This window comes from Egretta garzetta, unplaced genomic scaffold (genome assembly GCF_000687185.1).
Source record: "Egretta garzetta isolate BGI_Z169 unplaced genomic scaffold, ASM68718v1 scaffold828, whole genome shotgun sequence".
NCBI classification, from domain to species: domain Eukaryota; kingdom Metazoa; phylum Chordata; class Aves; order Pelecaniformes; family Ardeidae; genus Egretta; species Egretta garzetta.
In genome coordinates this window covers 842889-865441 of record NW_009260636.1, presented here as the reverse complement: position 1 = coordinate 865441, position 22553 = coordinate 842889, and the positions used below count along the sequence as shown (strand labels likewise).

The window sequence follows — 22553 nt, the reverse complement described above, 5'->3', positions numbered from 1 at the left end:
GAGGGGAGGCCGCCGGTGCTCCTCGAGGAGGCGGGAGCGAGATGCCCGCGTCTCGCCGCGCCGGCTGTCAGTCGTGAGGAAACCGGCATCTTGTTTACTCGCTGGCGAACGACCGGGTGCTGTTTAACTACCCGGAGACGTTTCCTGCCCCAGAAAACTCGAAGGCACCAGGAAGAGGGACTTGGAGCTGGGACGTGGGGTGCGCAGCTTGGTCGAGGCGAGAGGAGGAAGGATGGTGAGGGGGAGGCCAGCCGGGCGGCGGGAAGCTTGCCCTCCTTCACACTGTGGTCTCCGTGGAAGTGCTGCGTCCGTGACGGATCGTGCCCTCAGCACGCAGCCTCGCTGCAGTCACCTGTCCCCACCGTGCCCCACGGAGGGCGGGTTTCTGCAGGCCTTGGCCATGCCGAGCTCACCGTTCCGAGGGTCTGGCTGTTAAGCAACACAAAGTTGTAAATCTTCTCCCCTGTCTGAGCTGCGCGTTGATTTATACCTGTTACTTTCATTCATTTCCCCTCCCAACTGTGATGTTAAAATGATATTTCTTCTCTTGGTGAAAGTGAGTGAGAACAAGATTGTGAACGGTGAGAGATGCGAGGTGGGAGGTGTGCTGGATACTTACATGGAGCTACTGAGGCAAGGAGAAGAGCATGCTCGTATTCCGAACTCGGACAGTCACTTGTTGATTTCACTGTCAAGCCAGGGGTATCATGTCCTCCCCCAAGATGGGGATACAAAACTGTCCTTACATTGATAGTCATTCCTCAGACCTCCTCCTCTCTGGAGTCATCCATATTTTGCCTCTCGATCAGGCTTTAAAATTATTTTTTGTTTTACAACATAACTCAGAAGCAACGTGCTGTCCTTCTCCAGCAGTCTTTTTACCGAGGGGCATCTGCGAACAGCAGCCCACAGTGATGGATCACCTCCGCAGTGCCCTGCGGGGAGGCACAGCAGGCATGCTGAGGCCCAGGAGCTCTCTGTGCCTTGAGGGGGCTGCATAGGATAAAGCTCCGTTATGGGATATCTCCTGCAAGAGACAGCAGCTTAATTACAAGCTGGATGAGGCTGGAATGGTTTATGCTTCTGACAGCAGTTTAGGACACCATGTTATCAGCCTTCTCCAGATCTTACATGCTGTTTTATAAAGGGCAAAGAACCTGTGATCAATGCTGCTGTTCCTGCTGTGCAGACAGTCCCTGTGCCAGTCCTGCTCTGCTTACAGGGCACCTGCAGAGAGGACACACGAGGACATCTCCCTCCTCCCCTGCCCTGTGCAAGAGGTGTCCACTGGAGATCTGCCTCCCAGAGAAAGGAAGAAGGCAATGCGGGTTCTTCTCCTGACTCCTTGCGAACTTGGGACTGGACTCGTGCTTCAGAAATTGTGGGACTGACTCAGTTTTCACTTTATAATTGAGCACAAATTCCAGCACAGCCATCATGTGTCTGTTCCTTTCCTGGGCAGAAATACCTGCTTCTCTTGTAAATGCTGTATAAATCCTGTAGGAAGCCCTGCTTATGCATTGGCTTCAGGATGATTCCTTGTAGCAGAGAATTTGCCTTGGAGTTGAGGCTGCGGGGCTGGGTACCCCTCTTTGATGTTCCTTGATTTTCAGATACCAGCTATAGTGAATATCTTTGAAAGTTTTACCAAGACAAAACTCCTCTTTGCCTTGAAGAGGACATCCAGCCTTGGGCATGAATTCACAATCACTTGCAGTAAAAAGAGCTTGTTCTTGTTAGTGTCAGGTTGGTCTGGTTGGTTGGTTTTTAGATTGAGCCAAATGGTTATTAAAATGGATGGTGCTCTTGTTCTGGCAAGCTGTCACTTCACAGCGCGCCTGGTTCTCTCACAAGCGTGCTTTCCCAGCCTGCCTCCCCAGCTCCAGGGGCAGAAGATAAGCCAGCAGAAAATGTCCTCTCTAGCCAAGTGTTTGTCTGAAGTGTCCCAACTACTATGGAATGATTAGCATCTTTTCTCTCTATGCTTTTTCTGCATTCAGATGTTCCCATCATATCTGAAATTGAATGATAAAATATTTTTGGAGTAAAGAAAGCTGCATATGGCATCAGATGGTTGCACTGTGAGTGCCACCCTTTGCTCTCTCTGTGCACATGATAAGTGGGGGTGTCACTTATGGTTCAAATAACAAGGCAGGACATCAGGCACACTTAACATCTCAAAGATGGAAAAGGTCTAACCGTACACACCCCTCCGCCAACACCAAATACTCTATTGCAGTTTATAAAAACAAATACCACTGTGTGAACACCACCAGTATGTGACTCCACAGGCACTGATGTAGTGTCTGAGTGTACCCCAGTCTGTTTTACTGACAGCCTGCCAGGGAGCAGGGAAAACCGTGTGGAGGAATACAACCAAGCGGCTTGGGTGAGTCAGGGCTGTGGCATTAGGCCCCCTCCTGGCAGGGGAGGAGCAGGAGACAGGCAAGGAGGATTTAGCCTGGCCTTGCATGTGGTGCAGATGTCTTTTTTTACTAAATTGGCCATTTCCCTCTATTGCAGGTAGAGGACCAGGCTAAATGTGTTAGCAGCCTCATTTGATTATAGTAACCCCAGTGTTTCTGGGGGAGTTTGGCACTGCCTGCAGCTGGTAAGGAAGTGAGGGTCAGAAACAGTGCAGGAGTCACCGGGCTGCTGGCTCCTCCAGCAGGGATTTTAGTGTGGGAGAGACTGTATATTCCTCCTTCCACCATGGGGGGAGCATTTGCCTTAGTGGCAGCACACTGGCACCACTGAATCATTCGGGTTGGGAAATCAGTTAAAGTGCAACTGGTTTATTTAGTAGTCTCCCATAATGACAAGGTGGGACACCGGATTTTCTAAGTTGTGCAGCTCTTGCAGATGCCCTGAACAAGCAGTGACCCAGATAAATCTTGTCCCCACTGTGAGCCCTACCTGCCTTTGTCATCCCTGGGCAATGGGCTCCTTTGCCATGGAGGTAGGAAAGAGCTGGTTATGGCAGGTGGCTGCAAAGGTCCCTTCTGTATCTATTTGCCCTGCAGCCCTCAGCACTCCCTACAGTGCACTATTGTACCCGTTCAGACAGGTTGCAGGACCTGGGTACCCAGGGCAGAGGCCTCAGGGGATATCTTCTTCCTAGAAGGCAGAGTTCACCAAAACAAAAGGCTACTGGGGGCCATGCATCTTCTGAATTAATCACCTGAAGGAGTGTATTTCTGTCAACAATAAGTAAAACCAGTACCACCAACAAAATACCTTTTTTTTTTTTTTTAGGGTAAAAGACAATGCATGTCACTCATGCAAAAATATTCTGGGGCCTTTGGTTTCACATATCGAGATGTGGATTGTGCTCTTAGCCATCAATGAGATTACCTTCTCAATGTTTATGAACTTATTTTAGTTCATAAGTGTGGTCCAGTCAAGAAAATAACCTTGGATAAGTTGGAGTATGGCCATGACAATATTCATCTCTTCCCATGGCAGCCATCTGAACGCTGGTCAGTTTACAAGCAGGAAAAAAAAAAAAAAGATTTCTCTAAGTGCCACTGTTACAACTTCACCCTGGAAATTATATGAATATTAAGTTTGTGCTGCATTTTGCATCTTCTCTGGATCCTGCAGGCAAGAATGACCAGCGGATTGCAGCAGAACTGTGGGAGGCAGAGCCTGTTCCCCTCCTCCAACTGCACGGCTCTGGAGGTTTCCTGTTTGCATACCTAACGTCACACTTCTGCTGGTGGTTTGAATAGGAACCTATCACTTCTTAAAGTTGCTGTTCTGATCTTAGCCACAGTGTAAGGGTTTGGTGTAAAGTATATCACACCTTCCCCAATATCATGCTAAACGGAGTCTTCTGTGAATTCTGCTAGATGCGGGGTTATGCTCTCTTTGTGGTTTGGGACTCTGCCGAGGCTTATCCACAAAGTCTTACCTAGATTTCTGTCTTTTTCTCTGTTCTCCCCTTTTAATTTTTGCCTAGTACAGGTTTTGGTTGGCTGTCCAAGATCTCAAGAAACAACCTCTACAGGACGTAACCACCAGAGTGGAAGAAATCTGGCAAGAGTTTCTAGCTCCTGGGGCCCAAAGTGCTATCAACCTGGATTCCCACAGCTATGAGAAAACAAGCCAAAATGTCAAAGACCCAGGGAGATATACATATGAAGATGCACAGGTTTGTTTTTGATCTTATGGAACTACTGCTAATAAAACTCTCAGTGTTACTGTGATATTCCACTATCACATTGTCACTGCTCACTTGTAAGAAAAAGGAGACGCACAGTTTGAAGTGACTTTGAGGATATCTATTCAAGCTGGGAAAATTATATTTTCTTTGAATCTGTCAGTTATAACAGGCTAATGCTCCTCTGGGAACAAATGTTCCAAAATTTACAAGTCTGCAAGGCGCAGTGAGCTGGAGCCATGTCTCAGAGAAAGCAAAGATGAAAGAGTGCTATAAAGTTCAATTTGGCTCTCTGTACTCCCTGTCACCACAGTCTGGTGTATTTACAGAATGGCTGATATCATATCAAAATCCTGGTTAATACACTTTTTTAATCATTTATTTATTTATAGCTAATTATATCCACCCCTCCTCCCGCCAAACCCCAAATGCAGCAGCTCCCTCCAACACAGCTAGAAACTTGTCCACCAGACAATACCTTAGAATAATGATAGGACAGCAGGCAATGCAGTGAGCTTAATCCTTCCCTCCTAAGGGCCCCAGATTTATCAGGGAAATTTTACAGATAAACTGTACACAGAAAATGCCTTTAGGAAAACAGATAATTTGAGAAAAACTGCTACAAGCAAGGGTAAAGCTGCATAACCTTCTGAGAAAGTGAAAACATCATTTTAGAAAGGCTGAAAAAGAAAAAGGAAGAAGGGACCGTTTGGCAAATATTACCAGGCACACAATTAAAAGATATCCTCCTTGTAATCTTTTTATCAAAAGCATGTAGTAAAACCAACAGCAAATGAAAAGAATCCCTGTTCTTATATTTTTTTTAAAATTGGCGTTCAAAGGCGGTTCTTCAAAATACTCCACTAACAAAATATTTCTGTCTCAGGGGAGATGTTGTGGACCACTTATACAAGGTTAGGCAATGAATTTTTCAAACCAGCATCAAATACTGTATTTTCCTGAATGCAATCTTGCTCCTTGGGGCCAGCACAGAAGGAATGCACACAAAGTTTCAAGGCAATCCCCTGTGAATATCTGGCAACTTAAATGTTCTTTTTAAAGCTGAGAAACACAGGAGTATGAAGACATTCTGGCTAAGATGTAATTTTTGCTTTGCAGTTATAGTGAACAAGAGCTTCTGCAAATTTGCATCACCTGAAAAAATTATGATGGCAAAATGCAGGCTAAAGCAGATAGGTGAATAATGGGGGAATTGATTAAATTGATAAGTAGAAGTACTGAGAATAAGATGGATGTTTAGACAATGAGTATTTAATCAGAAGAAGACACAGAGGATTTAGGCTTGAACTGATCAGTTCACAATGTAATTGCCGTTCAAAGGGGAGTTGATGAAATCAAGCTGGAGCTTTTGTAGTTAGACTGCAATTTTAGCTCCTTGGGTTAATTTTATTTCAGACGATTTTTATGCTGATAGATGTCCTCAACTCATCTGTTTTGGTTCATGGAAACACAAGTATGAGGCAAAGGCAGAGCCTCAGGCCCAGCTATGGTCCTCTTAGAGACTGAATCTGTGCCAAAAAAGGATAGGGAAATATGGAAGGTGAACCCAGTTACCTACTTGTGTAGTGGACTTCGGGTAGCTCTCCAGAGGCCAAGCAAGCTGTTTCTGTCTGCTTGACCAGATAGCTAAGGCGGCTGTCTAACAAAAGCAGGGAGAAACAGGACACTGCTGAAGGGTGTAGTGCCCTGGCGATGCTGGAGCAATGTTGGCTTTTACTGGCTTATCCTGGAGAGAGGATGTTTTTGTTTGCACATCCACTTCACGGGAGCCAATGTAGGTCCCCCTACTGTGCTCTGAATCTCCTGGGTCCTGTCCTGGCACCTCCCTCTAGGTCAGCCATGCCACCCTGGAGGCTCTGTTGTGCACAAATCTGCAGAATATTGTAGCCCAGCTGCCTTATCTTGGCACCCTGGCACCATTAGCCCATGAGAGCTCCCACACATCCCACATTCCTAGGGACACAACCAGTCAAAATACCCCACTGTGGGAGGGAAAATATGAGTGTTGTCCTGTCCTGTGTAGCTTTAGCACAAAGAGGAAAACAACTGAAATGTCCTTGTGAATAAAGAACAAGAAAAAAAATTAGTTTACTAAACAGCACATTCTTTGAATGCCTGCAGCTCTGAGACACTAAGAGGAAAGAAAAGGGTTGGCTGAACTGAGAAAATGAAATTGCTGCTCCTGTGGTGGAAAAATAGGAGAAGGTGATGTGGCACTCTAGCCCTTGTGCTGACCTGGGAGACCCACAAAATGCCATTTCTGTGTAATTGGAAATGAACACATTGCTGTACTTGGGAAGGGGAGCACAGTATAATTCAGGCTAGTGAATGCATTATAACCATAAGTTGAAAGCAAAGCATCGTCTGTTATCAGGTGCTTAACAGTCTACATGGATGTGATTCTTTGCACAACCTTGGCTCCCAGCCCCAAGGAGCTCTCCCAGATGCTGCGTGACCATCTGGTAAGACAACTGGCCTAGAGGTAAACAGGGAGGAAAGGGGGCTTCTGACAAACATGCCTCTCGCTTAAGACCTCTTCGTCCCAAGGCTACTCATGCTCTGAAGGTAAATGGTTCCTCTGCTTAGAAAGGTGACACCAAAAATCTCAGCTCCAAATATCCTCAAAGGGCTCCTAATCCAAACCTGAATTTGGCATACATTTATTATTTGCAACAGAGCTCTCTCTAAGATGGATTCCTGTATTACAGAAGCAAGTGTTTAGCCATTTCCCCATCTCAGTTTACGATACTGTGCTCCACTTGCATGGAGCCTCCTTCTCTTGCTGGGTCTCCATGTGCCCTGCTCAAGCTGTGCCGGCTCACCTTGGCTCGAAGCAGAGTGTGCTGTGCCAGCTGAGCCTGCGCTCGCCTCCCCCAGCCATCCAGGTTTGCTGGCATCCCCCATCCTCAAGCAGCACAGCTCCCACTCCTAGCTCTGTCCTGATCGTCAGTCTTGCCAGCTATCTTGATCTGCAGCACCTTTTGTCATTTTAGTGCTGGGCTCCTTCAGAGGCGAGCCTACCAATTCAGCTGATTATTTTCTGCTCTTAAACAACTGTCCACTGAGTAAAATATTATGATTATCAAACCATTTTCACTGGGGAGTAAAGCAGCTTTTAATACAAGGGGCACCGTCGGGAAAGGTCAGTTCAATTAAACAGTGAACTACTTAGCAGGATGTAAGCTCCCACAGGAGTTATCAGCATCATTGAACAACCAGTGTGGGGCCCTGCAATATGAAGCAGGCACAGCCAGCTCTGGAAAGTAAATAGGTTCGGGTCCATCCGAACGGCCTCTTTTGGCTAATGAAGCTGCTGACAGCCGAAGTCATTCATCTTTAACATGGGAACCCAGAGCTGTGAGTGTGACAATTATGGCTTATCTGTACAACACGTAATTAGTTTTTAAACATTTTTTTTTATGTTCAAGCATCTCCTTGCCTCCCCTGAAATGTGTTTCTGCCTTCAGCAAGTCTTTATCCCTGCCTTAGTCCCCTGGCTTTGGGAACTAGCATCACAAGAATGCGTTATGCCTCCTGATAGTAATGTTTACTTGTAGGGGCATTTACTGGTAGGCTTCAGAGCCAGGTATGCTAAAGTAAGGTAAGCCACGTAGTTGTCTTTGCAATTACCTTCCTGTTTGCTTTGTTTATTTTTCTTCTTTAATAAATAAAATAGAGTTTTAGATTGACGTTCCTTTACCTGAACTAATCGGCTATTGTTTCTGTGAGGATGATTCAGGGAAATTCAGTTCTAATCCCGGCTCAGTTAGGGATTTTAACTGTGCTGTGCAGATCCTTGGCTAATTCCAGAGCAGATTTAGACTATAATGCCAAACTCTAGGCTGCTCGAACCGGAAATGTACCTGGCCCAGATTTGGACCCAGTTCATGCTTTCAGCTGCCTCAGGTGTTGGTTCAGTTTGTTCTGGACTGTGGTAGAGATACGAGCCTGTTCAAGATTCATCAGTGATCAGTCCTCACTTTGCAATCTGGTCCCATCAGGAATCTGGGAGCGTTGACAGAACTTGAGAAGATCCTGTTGAATTCAAAGCCAAACTCTAAGTGTAAGCAAGGATCTCTTGGTAGTGGAATGTCATTTTCTACCAAGAAGAGAAAATGAGGAGTGACCTTTCTTCCATTGACTATGTCTTTTCAAGCACACACAGGATGTGAAAGCAAGCATATAGAGCAATGTACGCCTGGTGCCTATTCAGTGGGCATACAGAACTCCTTTTGTAGGTCTTGAGCAAAATCACTGCATGGAAGAAAAACATTAAGATAATCATTCATAGTTCACCTGTATCACCTTGCATGTAAGAACTTGAAGAAACGTTATTTCTATTTTCTTAAAGTTTCACCCAGTCACCCCAGTTACACCCATGCCTGTAAAGGACGGTGACTAAGGACAGAGAATCAAGGTAACAGCAAAGCAGCTCTGGTTGGCAGTGCGGGCAGTCAGCGAGGGAGCTTGGGGCAGACCCAGGCGCTCTGCCTTGAAGTGGGGCTGCGGTCCCCCTGAGCCAGCACGGCTCAGAGACCTGGCGCTTGCGCTGCAGGGATTTGAAAGCACTGCTGTGCTGCACCCCTATGTATACATGGATGGCGCCCAGGACTCCTGGAGGCATTTGACAGCCTGGACCTTCCTGTGGAGGTTAGGGACTGCACGAGGACTTGACCTTTATTCTGTTCTCCTTTGACTCTGATTCTGTGGGACTGCAGGCGAAAATCCTTCCTTCCGCTGCACTCCAGTTGCCTTCCCTGCATGTGACTGTAGAAACAGCCTTCACGCAAAGTCGCTACACACTGTTGCTGTGTGTTTGTTACACACACAAACAAAAATGCAAGCTTCTTCCCTTGTGGATTTCAAAAAACAACGTACAACTAAACAGAATCTAAAACGAAGAGCTTCACAAATACACCCAGAAGAGCAATTATGTGTCTGGAGCAAAAATAGGAAGGTGATGGTGGAGGCTCGTGCTGGCATGCCTGATGCTGTGCAAAGCAGGAAACAAAAGGCTTGAAGCAGAGGTCTACATAGGAACAGGTATTCAGCATTACTACTTCCCTGGGATTTTTTTTTTTTAAATGTACATACGCACCACATGTCAGAAAGTACTTTTATCCTTTGCTTTTCATTTTAATTTGTGCCCTAGTAGTCATGTTCTGTGAAAAATATCTAACATCCCGCCTTTGTCTTGCTGTTGCCTCTCTGTCTCTGAAAGCATCAGGGATCAAATGACTCTCTAAGCTAACGCCCCTGTTACACCCAGGCAGAAAAAAGGCTAGGAAAAGTCACAAGTGAGCTTTCTCCTTGCACACACAGTGACAGAAGACAGCAGATCTCTCCAAATGAAAGATCATGAGAATGGAGTGACAAGAACAGTCAGCATATTCCCACAGGACAATAGTCTGCCTGTTATTCAGTGTGTTGATCCTGCCAAGCTGGCTACAGCCACGTGCATGAGTGATAACAGTGCCTCATGTGCCAGACATTTCCTAATTCAAAAAAAAATACCTTTAAATGGATTACATGGGAAAGTCTTTAGATTGCTTAAAAATTGAATTCAGCACTCAGACTCTGGGACTCTTGTGCCAGTAGTGTGCAGTGGGCTTCTTGAATGCAAGAAACAACTGCATGTAAAATCCAGAGCAAGAGCATTTCCTTGCCCTGTGGAAGTCAGGAAGCAGCTGACGCTGCTCTGTTTCTCCCAAGCAGGGTGAAAGTGCCTGCACATGTGTCCCTTTCTATCTGAGAAGCCAGGACTCCAAGAGTCCACTTCTCATGGACAATGGGTGAATGTTCTTGGAGATGACTCAGTTCCACTCCCGTCAAACCCACGTGCTGCAGGGACACTGCAGTCTAATTTTTCTAAGAGTTTGTTATGTCTTAAAGTGTTCATCCTTCTAATTAAATCTCCCCCAGGGATATTTTTTTTTTATCAACAATGCATTTCACATCTCCTCAGACCACATGAATGTCATGTGCTGTCTGGATGGGGTTCATCAGCAAACAGATGCAAAATTTCAATATGCATTTATAGCATGGTCTGTAAGAGCTTGAGCTCAATCACTTAAAGCCAGGTCCGGGTTGATATAGCAATAGATATCCTACAGCCAAAACGTTGATGAGGTGTGGAAGGCTGCTTATGTAGTCAGTATATATTCTCTAGGTAGGCATCCAAGCAGGGGTGGTGGTCCTTGTTTCAGCATAGCTACCTTTATGCAGAAGCTGTATGCTGCTTGTTTCGGTAAGACTGCGTCTCTGTCACCATCTCCTATGGGTCATAGACTGCCCCCGTGCAACAGAATTTCTTTTCTGCTGTGTGAGGGATTCTACATGTGCCTCTCCACACCACAATTCAGCTTTCTGGCAGGATAATTTTGCCAGAGCAAACAGAAAGAGGAAGCTGCAGCCAGCCTTGCAATTGTCAGGGTGTGGACCAAAAAGTTGAGTAGTTTCATCTCATGGCTGTACCACAGCATGTATAGGAGTGCAAAACCCCATCTTCATTGCTGCAACTCCTAGATATTTTATTATTTGTAAAAGAGATGCCAATCTCCCAAATGCTACACTAGGTTGTCCCCTCCTCCCAAGCAAAACCTGTTCACTTGGGCTTTTTGCCAGTAGCCAGGATTTGGCCCATATTGAGAGAATCAGCCTCTTAGCCATGATCATTGTTCTCAAAACCTAAAGCTGCTCATATGGCGTTAGACTCCCAGCAGCCCACTCTTGTCTCCCAGGATAGCCCTTGCTATATTTAGGACTAAATCCTCCTGCAGTACCAGGCTGACCCCTTAACTGCGCAGTGATCGACAGCCCTTCGCCTCTCTAGTCCTCCGCACTGCATCTGCCATGGACCCCCGGCAGCTCTGCCCTCCCATTTGTGTGGTTGAAGGTATGATGCAAACCAGTTGTCTCATCAATTTACAGAGGAGCCAAAGCTAAATTTATGTGTTACTTTTATCAACGCACTTTCCCCCAAAAGATTTACATTGTGTTTCCAACTATGTATCTACAGGGCTAAACAAAGGATTTCTGTGTATTACTCAAAATGAGCTCTCATTGCTTACAGTTATCCCTCCTGCTAAAGCTCTTTCTTACGTTCCTGTGCCTTCAGCTTAGTGTAATTTCATTTGTGGCCTGAAAAGAGGTTTTATGCTTTTTAGTTTAGCAGGGAGGTTAGTATATATTACAGTATAATTATTCTTCTTTTTTTTTTTTTTTCCTTAGTAACAAAAACAACTTGGTTGAGTGTGAAGAAAATGCACCATCTAAAACTGTGGGTGTAAATTACTGTGTCACTTAAATAACTTGAGAGTGGCCAAAAAGCTATTGCTCAGGTTTTCCAGAGCAATTCACATTCAGGCCAAGACGCTTATGTGCCATTTACCAACCTGAAGCATTTCTTTTCTAAACTATAAATCAAGGAAAGCCTAGCACTCCTGCAGCAGCCAGAGCCCTCGGTTAGCCCTCGCCCTGCCAGATGGCAGGACTGCAGGGTACCAGTGAGGCTTCGGGAAGGGGGCTTTCCCTGGGTAATGTGTGCAGGCAGCTCAAACCCTGCAGTACAGCATTTTTGAGAATAGTAAAGTCCTAAATGCAGGGACCAGAATAAGCAGATCCAGAGGCGTTCTTAGTGGAGATTTGGAGACATTAAGGGGAATAGGAATAAAAGCCCCCGTGTTTCCCTGCCTTCTCCCCCCTTAGTGGTGTTTTCCCATCAGGTTCAGTCAGGGCAAGTGTGAAGGTCTTTCCTTCTGCAGCCTCTTCACTGCTTGCCTCGTCTCAGCTGTGTTTGCTGCTAACTACTTCAGCTTCCAGAGATGGTGCAGCATTTTTTCCTGCTTTCTCAAAAGCACGTCATCACTGTCAGTTACCCTGAATGGCAATTGATCATAATTGCTCCTAAAAACTGTTGCATTCAGTAGTAGCACAAGTAATTGCTAATGAGGAGTAGGTCTCCTTTCCTTTCTTCAGCTTTTTGGAAGATCCTGGTGGTGGTGTGGTAGAGGTTCCTGCCATTCCTGAGGATGGGCTGGGAAAAGTACAACAGAGTGAACAGGATATGTCTCCAACAGCCCCGGGATAGCAGGTTTTGCTGACTACAGAACGCATGCATGCTGGCACGGGTTAACCTCACCCCCTCTGCCACAGGTGTCTGTGCAGAGTCGAGGTGCTGACCAGAAAGGCATTAGGCTACTGCCCAGTCTAATTGGAAGGTGCAGCCGTTGCACACTGTATGCTCAGAAGAGCATCGCCCCGTTTTCTCCTTCCCATGTCCTCTTTGTGCTATGGAGATAGCTCTTCCAAAAGCACACCCTGGGTGGGTCCTCAGCTGGCATCTGTTGTCATCCTTCTAGCAGAGGCCACAAGGCATTCACTGAGGCTCTGCTCTCTCTTGTGCAAATCTGCAATAAATTCCTCCCCAGTGCCCAGCATACAGGTAGAACAAACGTTAACTTTCATTGCGGTTTGCTCTTATTTATTTAGTTATTTAATCTACTGCTTTACGTTGCTTGTGGGCTTTTCTTCTAATGGAATTTTCTGACATTCTGCAAATCTCCCTTGCAGTTGGCCAGAGGAGCGGCTGCTGGCGTTCACATGCTTGCAATACAAAGGGGTCTCCAAATCAGCTCTCACTAGTTTAATGCCAGGTCTTGGTGACAGGGTGAAGCAGTGCTCCACAACAATCCAAAAGTTGTGAGTGGGATAGCTAGAGCAAGGAGATTTCTGACCAGTTTATGAAGGGCATGCAGGTCCTTGGGGCTCAAGTGAATCTGAACAGCTATCTAGCCTTAGTGTAAGCCCCCACGGAATGGGCTAAGAATGTGCTAAATGGGAAACCTGTGCTTGAAATGAGAAAAGAATTTCCAATTTCCCCCTAGTAATCTAAAGTTTATGGCTGTGTTTAGGCACAAACAGGGAAAACTTTTTATCAGCAGGTTAAAATTTAAGGGCTTTCTGGAATCTAACTGGTGTTCAAAGGTCATGAGAACATTGTGCTTGGTCTTTGCAGCCTCCAAAAAGTCTCAAGTCTGTCACAAAATGTCACAGTGGATAAGATACAGGCCAGATTAGAAATAGGTATGTTTAACCGACAGCGCTGCTTTTGTCTAATATACACATTTCAGAGGAAAGAACCAAGACTTTCTGCTAAAAAGAAATATTCTTAACAGAGAACAGAATTCCTGAGGTCTGCCAGGTGCTTTGTGCAAGTCAGGTGTTGTAGTTATTTTTTGATCATTCAGGTTTTTTCCCACATATTTCTTAGGTGTTCCCAAGGTCCTGCTGGGCTGCCACCTGTGCCCTCCTCAGGGTCACTGTGCTTTGTGAAGGGGGAGAGACCTGAGATCACATTGCAGCACATTGATTTGAAGCAGGTGCAGCTTTGAGACAGTTTCTGCTATCTCAGCCACCTCCCACATTCCCGTCTGGATTGCAAACTTTCTTTTTTTTTTTTCCTCCCCCTTTCCCCTCTTGTCAAGAAAATTTACAGAGCTTGTCCTTCATCTCCTTCCAAAGATAGAGCTTGTGGAAGGAAAACAGCCGAGAGATGCTGAATCTTATCAGGGTTTATGTCCCGATGCTTAAGCTGTCAGCTGTAGCTGGGGCGGGATTTCCTCTTGGTTTCACATAACTGTAGAAAAGAATATTTTTTGTGATTTACCTGGCTGGTTCCTCCATTTTCTAATTCACAGAACTGACAATGTTTCCCCCTTTAAAATGTACTGTTTGCTCTCCATTATGTCATGCAATGGTGATGGCAAGTGGAACGGTTATGCTTTCTGAAGTGTAACTCTCATGATACAAGCAGAGAAGATGCTCAGAGGAGCTGGATAGCCCTCAGGCCTGCTGTGTAGTTCTTCCCACCTTGGAGGAGATGTGATTCTTTTGTCCCCAAAACACGAAAGGGAGTCTGCCTTTTTCTCAAGAAGAGATACACGCAGACCCCGTTGCCTCTGTTGCCTTGGTTCAGGATCTGGGGAACAGCAGTTCTGGGGATGTTTGACAGGAAACCCGCTCTGCTTGCAGGAGTCCTGTAAGGGAATTGTTTGCTTCCTGGAGATGAAATCCACCGTAATTACAGAAGCAGGTTATTGTGTCATGTAGGACTCCATGTTAGACTGACATTTCCAAATGTGCATCCATCCTCGCAGGGGAGCATCAGTACAGCCAGCACTCATTAATGGCACGCTGTGTGAGGGACTAAGTGACCGGTCAGCTCAAAAAGCCAGCTCACCAGGGCTTGCTCTCACATGTCAAGTCAGTCCCTGTCTCCGCTCGCAGCTGCCACTGCAGTGGCCCAAGACAGCAGCTTGGTGCTCAGAGATCGCTGCCAAGGCTGCAGGGGAGACCAGTGGGACGCGTGATGCCTGTCAACTCCTCACCAAATCTTGAAAGGCTTTTCTTTTCTGCTTTTTATCTGTTTTCAAAAGCAGGGTGCTACCTTGTTTAATGGTTTAATAGATCAGTTGGGCAACTTCCATTAGAAGATTGGTTTGATCTTTTGTTTTTGCAATGTGACTCCCTTTGCTGTCTTAAGTCCAGAGCAGGGAGCTAGGAGTCTGAGGCCTACCTGCGAGCTGGTACCCAGCAATGGCTGGAAGATGCTATACTGCCGAGATGAAATGTTGCTCCTGCTGTTGTGCAGATGTGGCACAGGAACTTCCCATGGCACTTGCAGAGAAATGTTGCAGTGATAATTCTGGCCAGACCGCTCACAGCGCAGAAGACCATAATGTCCAGAGCTGCAGCTGCATTGTTAAAAATTACACAAGTAGTGGATTTGCTTTGTGTATTCAGGGAGCCAGTAATAATGAGCTCATTACCCTATAATAAAAAACTTCACAAAACGCGGAGTTCTCTCAGCGTAAGGATGGGAAGGTTCAGATTTCTTGCCAGCAGCATCAGGTACGTCAGGGAGCATGCATGCGTATAAAGTGCATCACTAGAGATGCTGACTGAAGTTGGAGATTTCAGTCTTTGGTGAGGTTATGCTCCCTCTTCACCGTGCGATAAAGAGGAGGAACAAAAGCGGCTACTCAGTAAAATAAGAAGTGAGAGACCAGCGGGTTGCAATGATCCAAAGTGAGTTAAAAATCCACGATAGAAGGGGACAAGCCAATTCGCGCAAGTTGCACAGAGCAGCTAAGTCCGTGCAGACGCCCCTGTTGATAGGCCCATTGCTCAGGCTTCCTCGGAAGAATATGCTCAGCTGCTAGACCTCCAGTAGCTTTCAATGTATTTAAGAAATGAGGAGCTGCTAAACACTAGCTCTAAATTCTCCCTAGCAAGTTGCGGATTTCAGAAAGTGTAACAGAAAATAGCTTGGCGGTGAACAACAATGTAGGCTAAGGATCAAAACAAATGTTCCAGCCACTGGCGTTTCCTGTCCTGCAGCTAGGTTTGTTGTGTAACTGGGCTGAGCACACACTGCAGCCACAATTTTAGCAGGAGCCGTCATGGTGCAGCCTCAGCGGGGCTTTTGGCTGCAGCAGTGTAAGCTGTTGCAAATTGGAAGGAAGTCTTTGCTGACCTGAACAACTGGCTCAGACTTCCAGTAGGTGCTTCAGAAATGCAGTGCTGTGAAGTAAACGATCAGCGCATCATTCATGCCTCCCGTCCAGAGCTTCTTCAAAGCAAGCCCTTTGAATTCTTGCAATTAAGCAGTAAAGTTTGCTTCTGAAGCGATGCCTGTCCTTCCCTTCCCCTATGCCCAGCCTTCTTTCTTCATTAGCATTCAAAGCCTAGCAATAGTTATTCCCTGTTTGATTAGATCTTTGGTGAACAGCTGAAAGGTAGCGGTGTAGCTGTTTAGTGATTCCAAGACGTGAAAAGCAGAGAAAATGCTTCATACTAATTAGCTAACCGTGGTGGCAGTTGGGCTGTGGGTGTGCGATAGTCCTCTGTTTTTCAGGGAAGGGCTTCAGTTAAGAAGTCAGCTTGTGGTTTATTTCATCTCAGGATCGAAGTAATTTTCCCCCTTCCCACAGCCAGACATTGAGTTTATACTGTTTTAAGGTCAAATACATGAAGTCGTCTTGACATGAGCAAGAATGATAGTTGTTGCTGGCATGCCGGCGGGTTGTATGGCCAGCTCGGTGTGTTCTCCTTTGCTTGCAAACAGCTCGTGATCTGTCTGCGCAGCAATGAAAACTCAATGTTTTTTTTCAAAAAATGTTATCATTGTTTTTCAGAGCAGACCCAGTTGTCTGACCACAAGTAAAGAAATCATTTGGAGTCCAAAGGTAGTAAAAAAATAAAAAAATTAATCACATGTCTATCAAAACGTTAATCAAAATACCCCTGTCACCCACCACCTTACCTTAGCCCCACAGCGCCTTCCTGCCCACCTCAGCACCCCCTCCCACCAGCACCCTGCATGTACTGGGTGCTGCAAGGGAGGACCACTAGGAGGAGGGAGGCTCTGGAGACCCCTCAGGCCCTTTACTGTCAATCGCTGCCCTACTTACTCATCAGTTTCCTCATAGTCCTGGAAGAGGAAGGAAAAAGACTTTTAGGACTTTATGGTTAGGTGGTTTTTTTTCCCAGGTAATTATGAAGAACTCATTAGGAGAACATGGAGTATCCTTGAGAAACCTTAAGAGGTAACAGTACAGGTGAACTGGTTGCAATACGGTTGGCTTTAAATCAGCTGAATCCTGAGTTTCTGCTAGTTGAAGTATTTGAGAGAGAGATTATGCTGAAAGTCCTTATTCACACCAGAGAAATAGACACCTTTTGATGACCATTTACACGACATGCATTATTTTCCGTCTTCTTGTCTTAGTGCATACTTGGCTCATTCTGTCCCGAATAAATAGAAAAAATGTCCCACAGCTGGATGTGAAATCTCACAGAAGTGCTGCAGGTGAGAAGTATGAAGCTGTGCCCTCCCTTGTGTTTTTCTGTAGCAGGGAAGGGTGACAGTTGCTAAATTGCTTTATATGAACATTTGTATTGCAAAATTTTGTGCTATCCTTCAGATAGATAGTGCTACAAAAATAAGGATTTGCCAGGGCTAAAAGCAAGTATGGAAATTAACCAGTAAAAATTGTTCCACACCAGGTTGTAGCTCAAAGGATACGTTTATGCTGTGTCGTAGGAAAGCCAGTGGCAGTTATGCCCCTCTTAGGACTACACCGAATAGTGCGAGAAAGCTGAATTAAGCAGTTCTTCTGTGTATAGACAGGTCATCACTAATTACCCATGATGGTGAAGATAAGGGAATTCTGCTTGGCTTGTTAACACTGTGAAGTAAGCTATGCAACTTCGGTCTGGTTTGGCTCTTCTAAAGTTTCATGTACAATGGCTTTAGGGCAGGAGAGAATATTTCACGTTGTATAAATCAGTACAGATAAAATTGCTCATTAACTCTATAAAAGTGCTTCCTTGGGCAAAGTCTAAGAGAAATGTTCAGGGTGCCCATTTTTCTCTTGAGTTCCTTTAGTGTGTTCTCAGTCTTCATTTGGTCAAAGTGTTTTGATTTGATTTTCTTGGCATTTGGCATAATATCTATTACAAATCAGTAAAACTGAGAAAGGAAATTGGAAAAGAATAGGCATGAAGTTCTGCTGCCGTGAAACACCACTTTGTAAGTTTGAAGATGCACATACTAAGTGCTCTCAGAGCAAACTGGTAACAGTAGTTTGACTTGCTAGGAGAAAAAAGACCCTATGGGAAGAACTCATCTGAGCTATCTTTATACATATGATGTAGTCACCCACATCTGAACTAGTCATACAAACCTCCCTGCACAGTCATCAGAGATACAGGCTTTTTCAGGATGTTAACAGGTTGTCTTGCTTTAAGTATGTGTCTTAAGCGGAGATGAAATCTGTCCAAGTACCTGTTCCCCTCTGTGAACAGGAGGGGAGTGCTGGGTGATAGTTCCTAAGTATCTATGAGTGGTAAAATGAAACCTAATCTATGGGACAGTTTCTGGCACTTATTTGTTCCTTCTTGAGACATGCCAGTAGTTTCAGCCTGGCTAGACACCTGCTTGTAATCCGGGGACTTCAGAGAGCTGCAATCTTTGCAGAATAACACTGATTACTGAATAATGTGTGCCAGCCTCTGGGGTGAGGGCCATCTCTTTGTTTTGTGTTTGTACAGCCCCAGGCACAGCAGGGTCCTGCCCCAGGATGGACCTCCTGTACACTACCACAACACAGATAATCAATAATAGCAGACTTAATTAGAACTTTGATCAGTCTCTCTTCCTTCTAATTCGCTGTGTTTTAAATCCCTGTGATGTCTAAATGAGGTTTGATAACAATTCTGTCTCTCATTTCCTCCTGTCCCACAGGAGCACATTTACAAGCTGATGAAGAGTGACAGCTATGCGCGTTTCCTCCGTTCAAATGCTTACCAGGACTTATTGCTGGCGAAGAAGAAGGTATCTGTTGGAAAGGACGTGCTTGCATCTCTTAGCACCTCTTGATTCTCGCCTGCTGCTTGCTGCTAGTGTGAAAATGAAAATATTGTTTCCTTTTTTTTTTTTCCTTTATTTAAGAAAGGAATGAGCACTTTTGTTTTCTTCTTGGGGGGCACAGGGTACGGCATCCGTATGCACAACCTCAATGTGTGTTTTGGGGAAAACATGGTGGCCTAAGGTAAAAATAATATGGAAAAGTGTTTGTTTTGTAAGCTGTCTCCATAACTGCAGGCAATTAAAAATGTATTGCCTCTTCCTCATGACAACAATGGTGTCTGGTATGAGAACGGAACCCATCAATCTATTCATTACTGGTGCAAATTTCACCCATTCTGGTTTTCAACTCCCTAGCCTCACCATGTGATCTTCCCTTTGGATGCCTTACCTGTAGACCCCCCTGCAGTGATTCCCATGCTCCTTTTCTCCCTTTCCCTTGCTTTTGGCTCCCCAGAGATGTTTCCTTTTCCTTGGAGACGAGAAATAATTGTAACCCATGCAGTAATCAAGAATTCCAGCCACATCTTCTCACAGAAGAACTGGTTTTGAGCTCTTCTTAGCCTTTTAGTGTCTGCATGTGCTCTGCCAGCATCATGTTTCTGCCAGGAACCCCCGGTTCAGGGTAGCAAAGGAGTGGTTACGTAGAGTTACGGCAGCTCCTGTCCAAGTGTCCCTTCTTTCTGAGGGGGCTGGGAGGTAAGCTACTGATCTCTGCATTTGTGGCTGTGTTCAAATGCTTCCTGCACCTCCTGACTTATTCCCATAACTCTACGTGTCTGTCTGTGTGCATGTGCATGCATGTACACGTGTACGTGTCCCACTTACATTTGGCTTTCAGGATCGTACTAAACTGACTCCTGACTCCTGCAGCCTGAGTGTGTGGTTTCCCATCACCATCTTCCCCGCTGTTTTTCTGCTGCATTCTCTGTGTGCTGCCAAATTACATTGCATCGGCACAATACAATGAAATCCCAGTGGTATTTTTGTCCTGATTGTCATTGTGTGCCCTAAAAGCATGCATATGGTGACAAAAGGAGACAAACCCGTCTGTCTGCTGTGCCTGGGACTACTGGCAGGTGGATTAGGGGAAGGTAATGGAGGGCAGCAGTCATCCCTGTGTTTCAAAATGTCTGGTCTGAGACAGCGTAAACCAGTGCTGCTTACATTTGAAAAGGTTAGACCTCACTTAGAGTTCGGAGGCTGTGAGGAAAGAAAGAGGTGCAAGGCAAAGTGTTGTGATGCTATAAAGCATAAAACCTTTGCCATCTTCCTACCCCTATCAGCTAACAGTGTGTCCACCCCACTCCCAAGTCCCCACTGAACACATGAGGGTTCATGTGCTTCAAAGCAGGAGAGTTTTCTCCTCCTAGCTGAGCCTCTTCAAACCAGAGGTGGGTTTTTTTGTGTGGTTTGGTTTGGTTTGGGTTTTTGCAATCCTTGTTTGCTGTCAGATCAAGCCCTGGATGTGTCAGCATGACATCCTCATCCCCCTGCCAACTGCCAGAGGAGCAGGTTTTGGTGTCATGTTAACACAGCCGTGAAAGTAAGAATCAAGTTTCTTTTAGAAAGAGCTGTGGGTGCAGGGATAAACATAGCGAGGCACAAAAAAGGCAAGAGTAGATTTGTGTAGATGGGTTGTTCACCAGCTTCGCACGATGCAGGAGGGGAGTTGATGTTATTCCAGAATCTGTAAAGCTCTTTGCAATCACATTGCATTGTGTTGGGCAAGTGAACATTTCTGAAGCAGTGTAGGTACAGAAGGAAGATGAAGTTTCTGTACACTGAGCTACACAGTAAGATCTTTAGTACCTTTCGTGCAGCTTTGAGAAGGCATCCCTTTAAAATTCCTCTAAATAGTTGGAAAGCAGAGGGAAGGAAAAGAGAAACTCAGTGGCATATCAGAGCCTGCATGGATGGAGGATTTATTTGGTTTAGAGCCTGCCTACAAAGTCCTGGATTCACTGATGTGAGTAGAAGTTCACTGTATTTGTTTAAGACTTGATGAGTACGTCTCTCTGGGGCATGAGTATGTCTTGCCCCAAAGACATTATCCTAATGTTGCCTGTATACCACACTGATATGACATAACCTTACTTTTATTACTGAAAATGAGTTCTGTCAGAAGCACAGCATGGTGGACTTGGGCTAAAAGAGTTGCTTGCACAAAACAAATTAACATCTCTATGGCTTGAGATTCACAAATGAATGTTTTGTGGGTAAGTTTATGTCATTTGGGATCTTTTGCCCTCCAGCACTGGGTTGTGGCAAGGTGAGTGGCCAGGAGGAGGGACAAGGTTGGCTGTGTGACAAACACAGTTCTGGGAGTCACAAAATCCACGTGCTTCCCCTGGTTCCCCCACTTACTTTCTTGTGTGACCTTGGGGAAAAGAAAGTTCAGCTTTGCATGCCTCGTATCCTCTTCTCTGTTGAATGGGAATAATAATAGTGACCCGCTCAGTGGAAAGGTGTCAAGGCTTGATTAGTGCCTCAAAACATGCTTGGCATTTTTGAGATTTGTAAGATACTTTTAAGTTTGAAGAGTTACTTTTTTTCCACACTGTACAATAACCACAGATGTGGGAGGTTCCTCTCCTTGCTCTGGGAGTGCAGTAATGGAGGGGAGGGAGGGAGGAGAAGTTATGGGTCGGGACTGAGATACAAAGACAGAATTATGAGGGGCAGCAGGGAGGATAAAAGGAACATATTGTTCACACCACTAACTGATGCAAGACAGTGGACATAGGCTGCGTACAGACCAGGCATACATACTTTGTTAATCCATTTTAGGGTTTTTTTTTTTTATTCCGTTCTTCCCAGTGTCATTATTACAAATAACCACAGTATTATTGGCCTCGATCCTGCAGATTCATGATGCTCAGCAGGGAACATGAGGTTGGCCTCCAGCAAGGGTGTGATTGGAAGCAGTGGGCGGCAGAAGCGAAAAGCTGGGTGTAGCTCCGTGCCTTGCACAGAAGTCTTCCTCCCCTGCCAGGCTGGAGGAGAGGGGGGACGAGGGCAGAGCCCTTTCCTCAGGAGGAATAGCTGTACACCCGGCCCAATTCAAGCTCTGTGCCTCCATGCCCAGCCTTACCCCTGCAGCAGATAGAAATCACAGATGCTGAAAGTGGTCGGCTCGGCAGCGGAGGGCTGGATGGTGCCGAAATCCCTGACCAACTCATCGCATTTTATTTGTGTATCTATGCGATATGCCCCACTCGTGCTGTGCAGAGTCAGGCGTCAACCTGCTCCTATTTCTGCTGATATGCACATTACTGCAGGCTACTTTACAGCAGGTAATCACCACCACTCTGCACCCCAGCCCTCCTCCACAGTAGCCAAAATGGTGGCTGGATGTCCTAAGGACAGCTGTCGCGGCAGCAAGCCTCTTGTCAGAATGAGTGCCGTGACAAATCTCCTCACTTGAGCCAAGGAGGAGTTTAGACTGGGTGACTTGGCTGCAGAGCAGGGGTTTATTCCCTGAGGAAAGAGCAGCACAGATTAGTTAGTGCACTGTGTCAGGGAGTGGGGGTGCGCAGGAGGTTTGTTATTGGTGAAGGAGCAGCCAGGCACGTGCTCTGCTAGTTATTTTTGAGAAGGGAGAGAAGGGAACAGAAAAGACCTCGAGGCACTTTCCATCACTCCCCGCAAAGGTGAAACAATGACTTTGGTGGGCATCTCCACGTTAGCAGGCACCTGCCTGCCAGCTGAATCAGCAGCCAAGCTGTCAGGTGCGCAGGAGGTTTGTTATTGGTGAAGGAGCAGCCAGGCACGTGCTCTGCTAGTTATTTTTGAGAAGGGAGAGAAGGGAACAGAAAAGACCTCGAGGCACTTTCCATCACTCCCCGCAAAGGTGAAACAATGACTTTGGTGGGCATCTCCACGTTAGCAGGCACCTGCCTGCCAGCTGAATCAGCAGCCAAGCTGTCACAGCTCCGG

The 22553-nt window shown here is 45.8% G+C and overlaps 1 protein-coding gene across 1 annotated transcript in view; it reads left to right on the top strand.

Annotated features, from left to right (window-relative positions):
• The window catches only part of RGS6 (regulator of G protein signaling 6), a 101470-nt gene that overhangs the window by 68373 nt on the left and 10544 nt on the right, over nucleotides 1–22553 (top strand). Inside the window, exons 13-14 of the mRNA XM_009645560.2 lie at nucleotides 3967–4153; nucleotides 18492–18581. Coding sequence (XP_009643855.2) covers nucleotides 3967–4153; nucleotides 18492–18581 — 277 coding nt within the window. The remainder of the gene's footprint in view (nucleotides 1–3966; nucleotides 4154–18491; nucleotides 18582–22553) is intronic.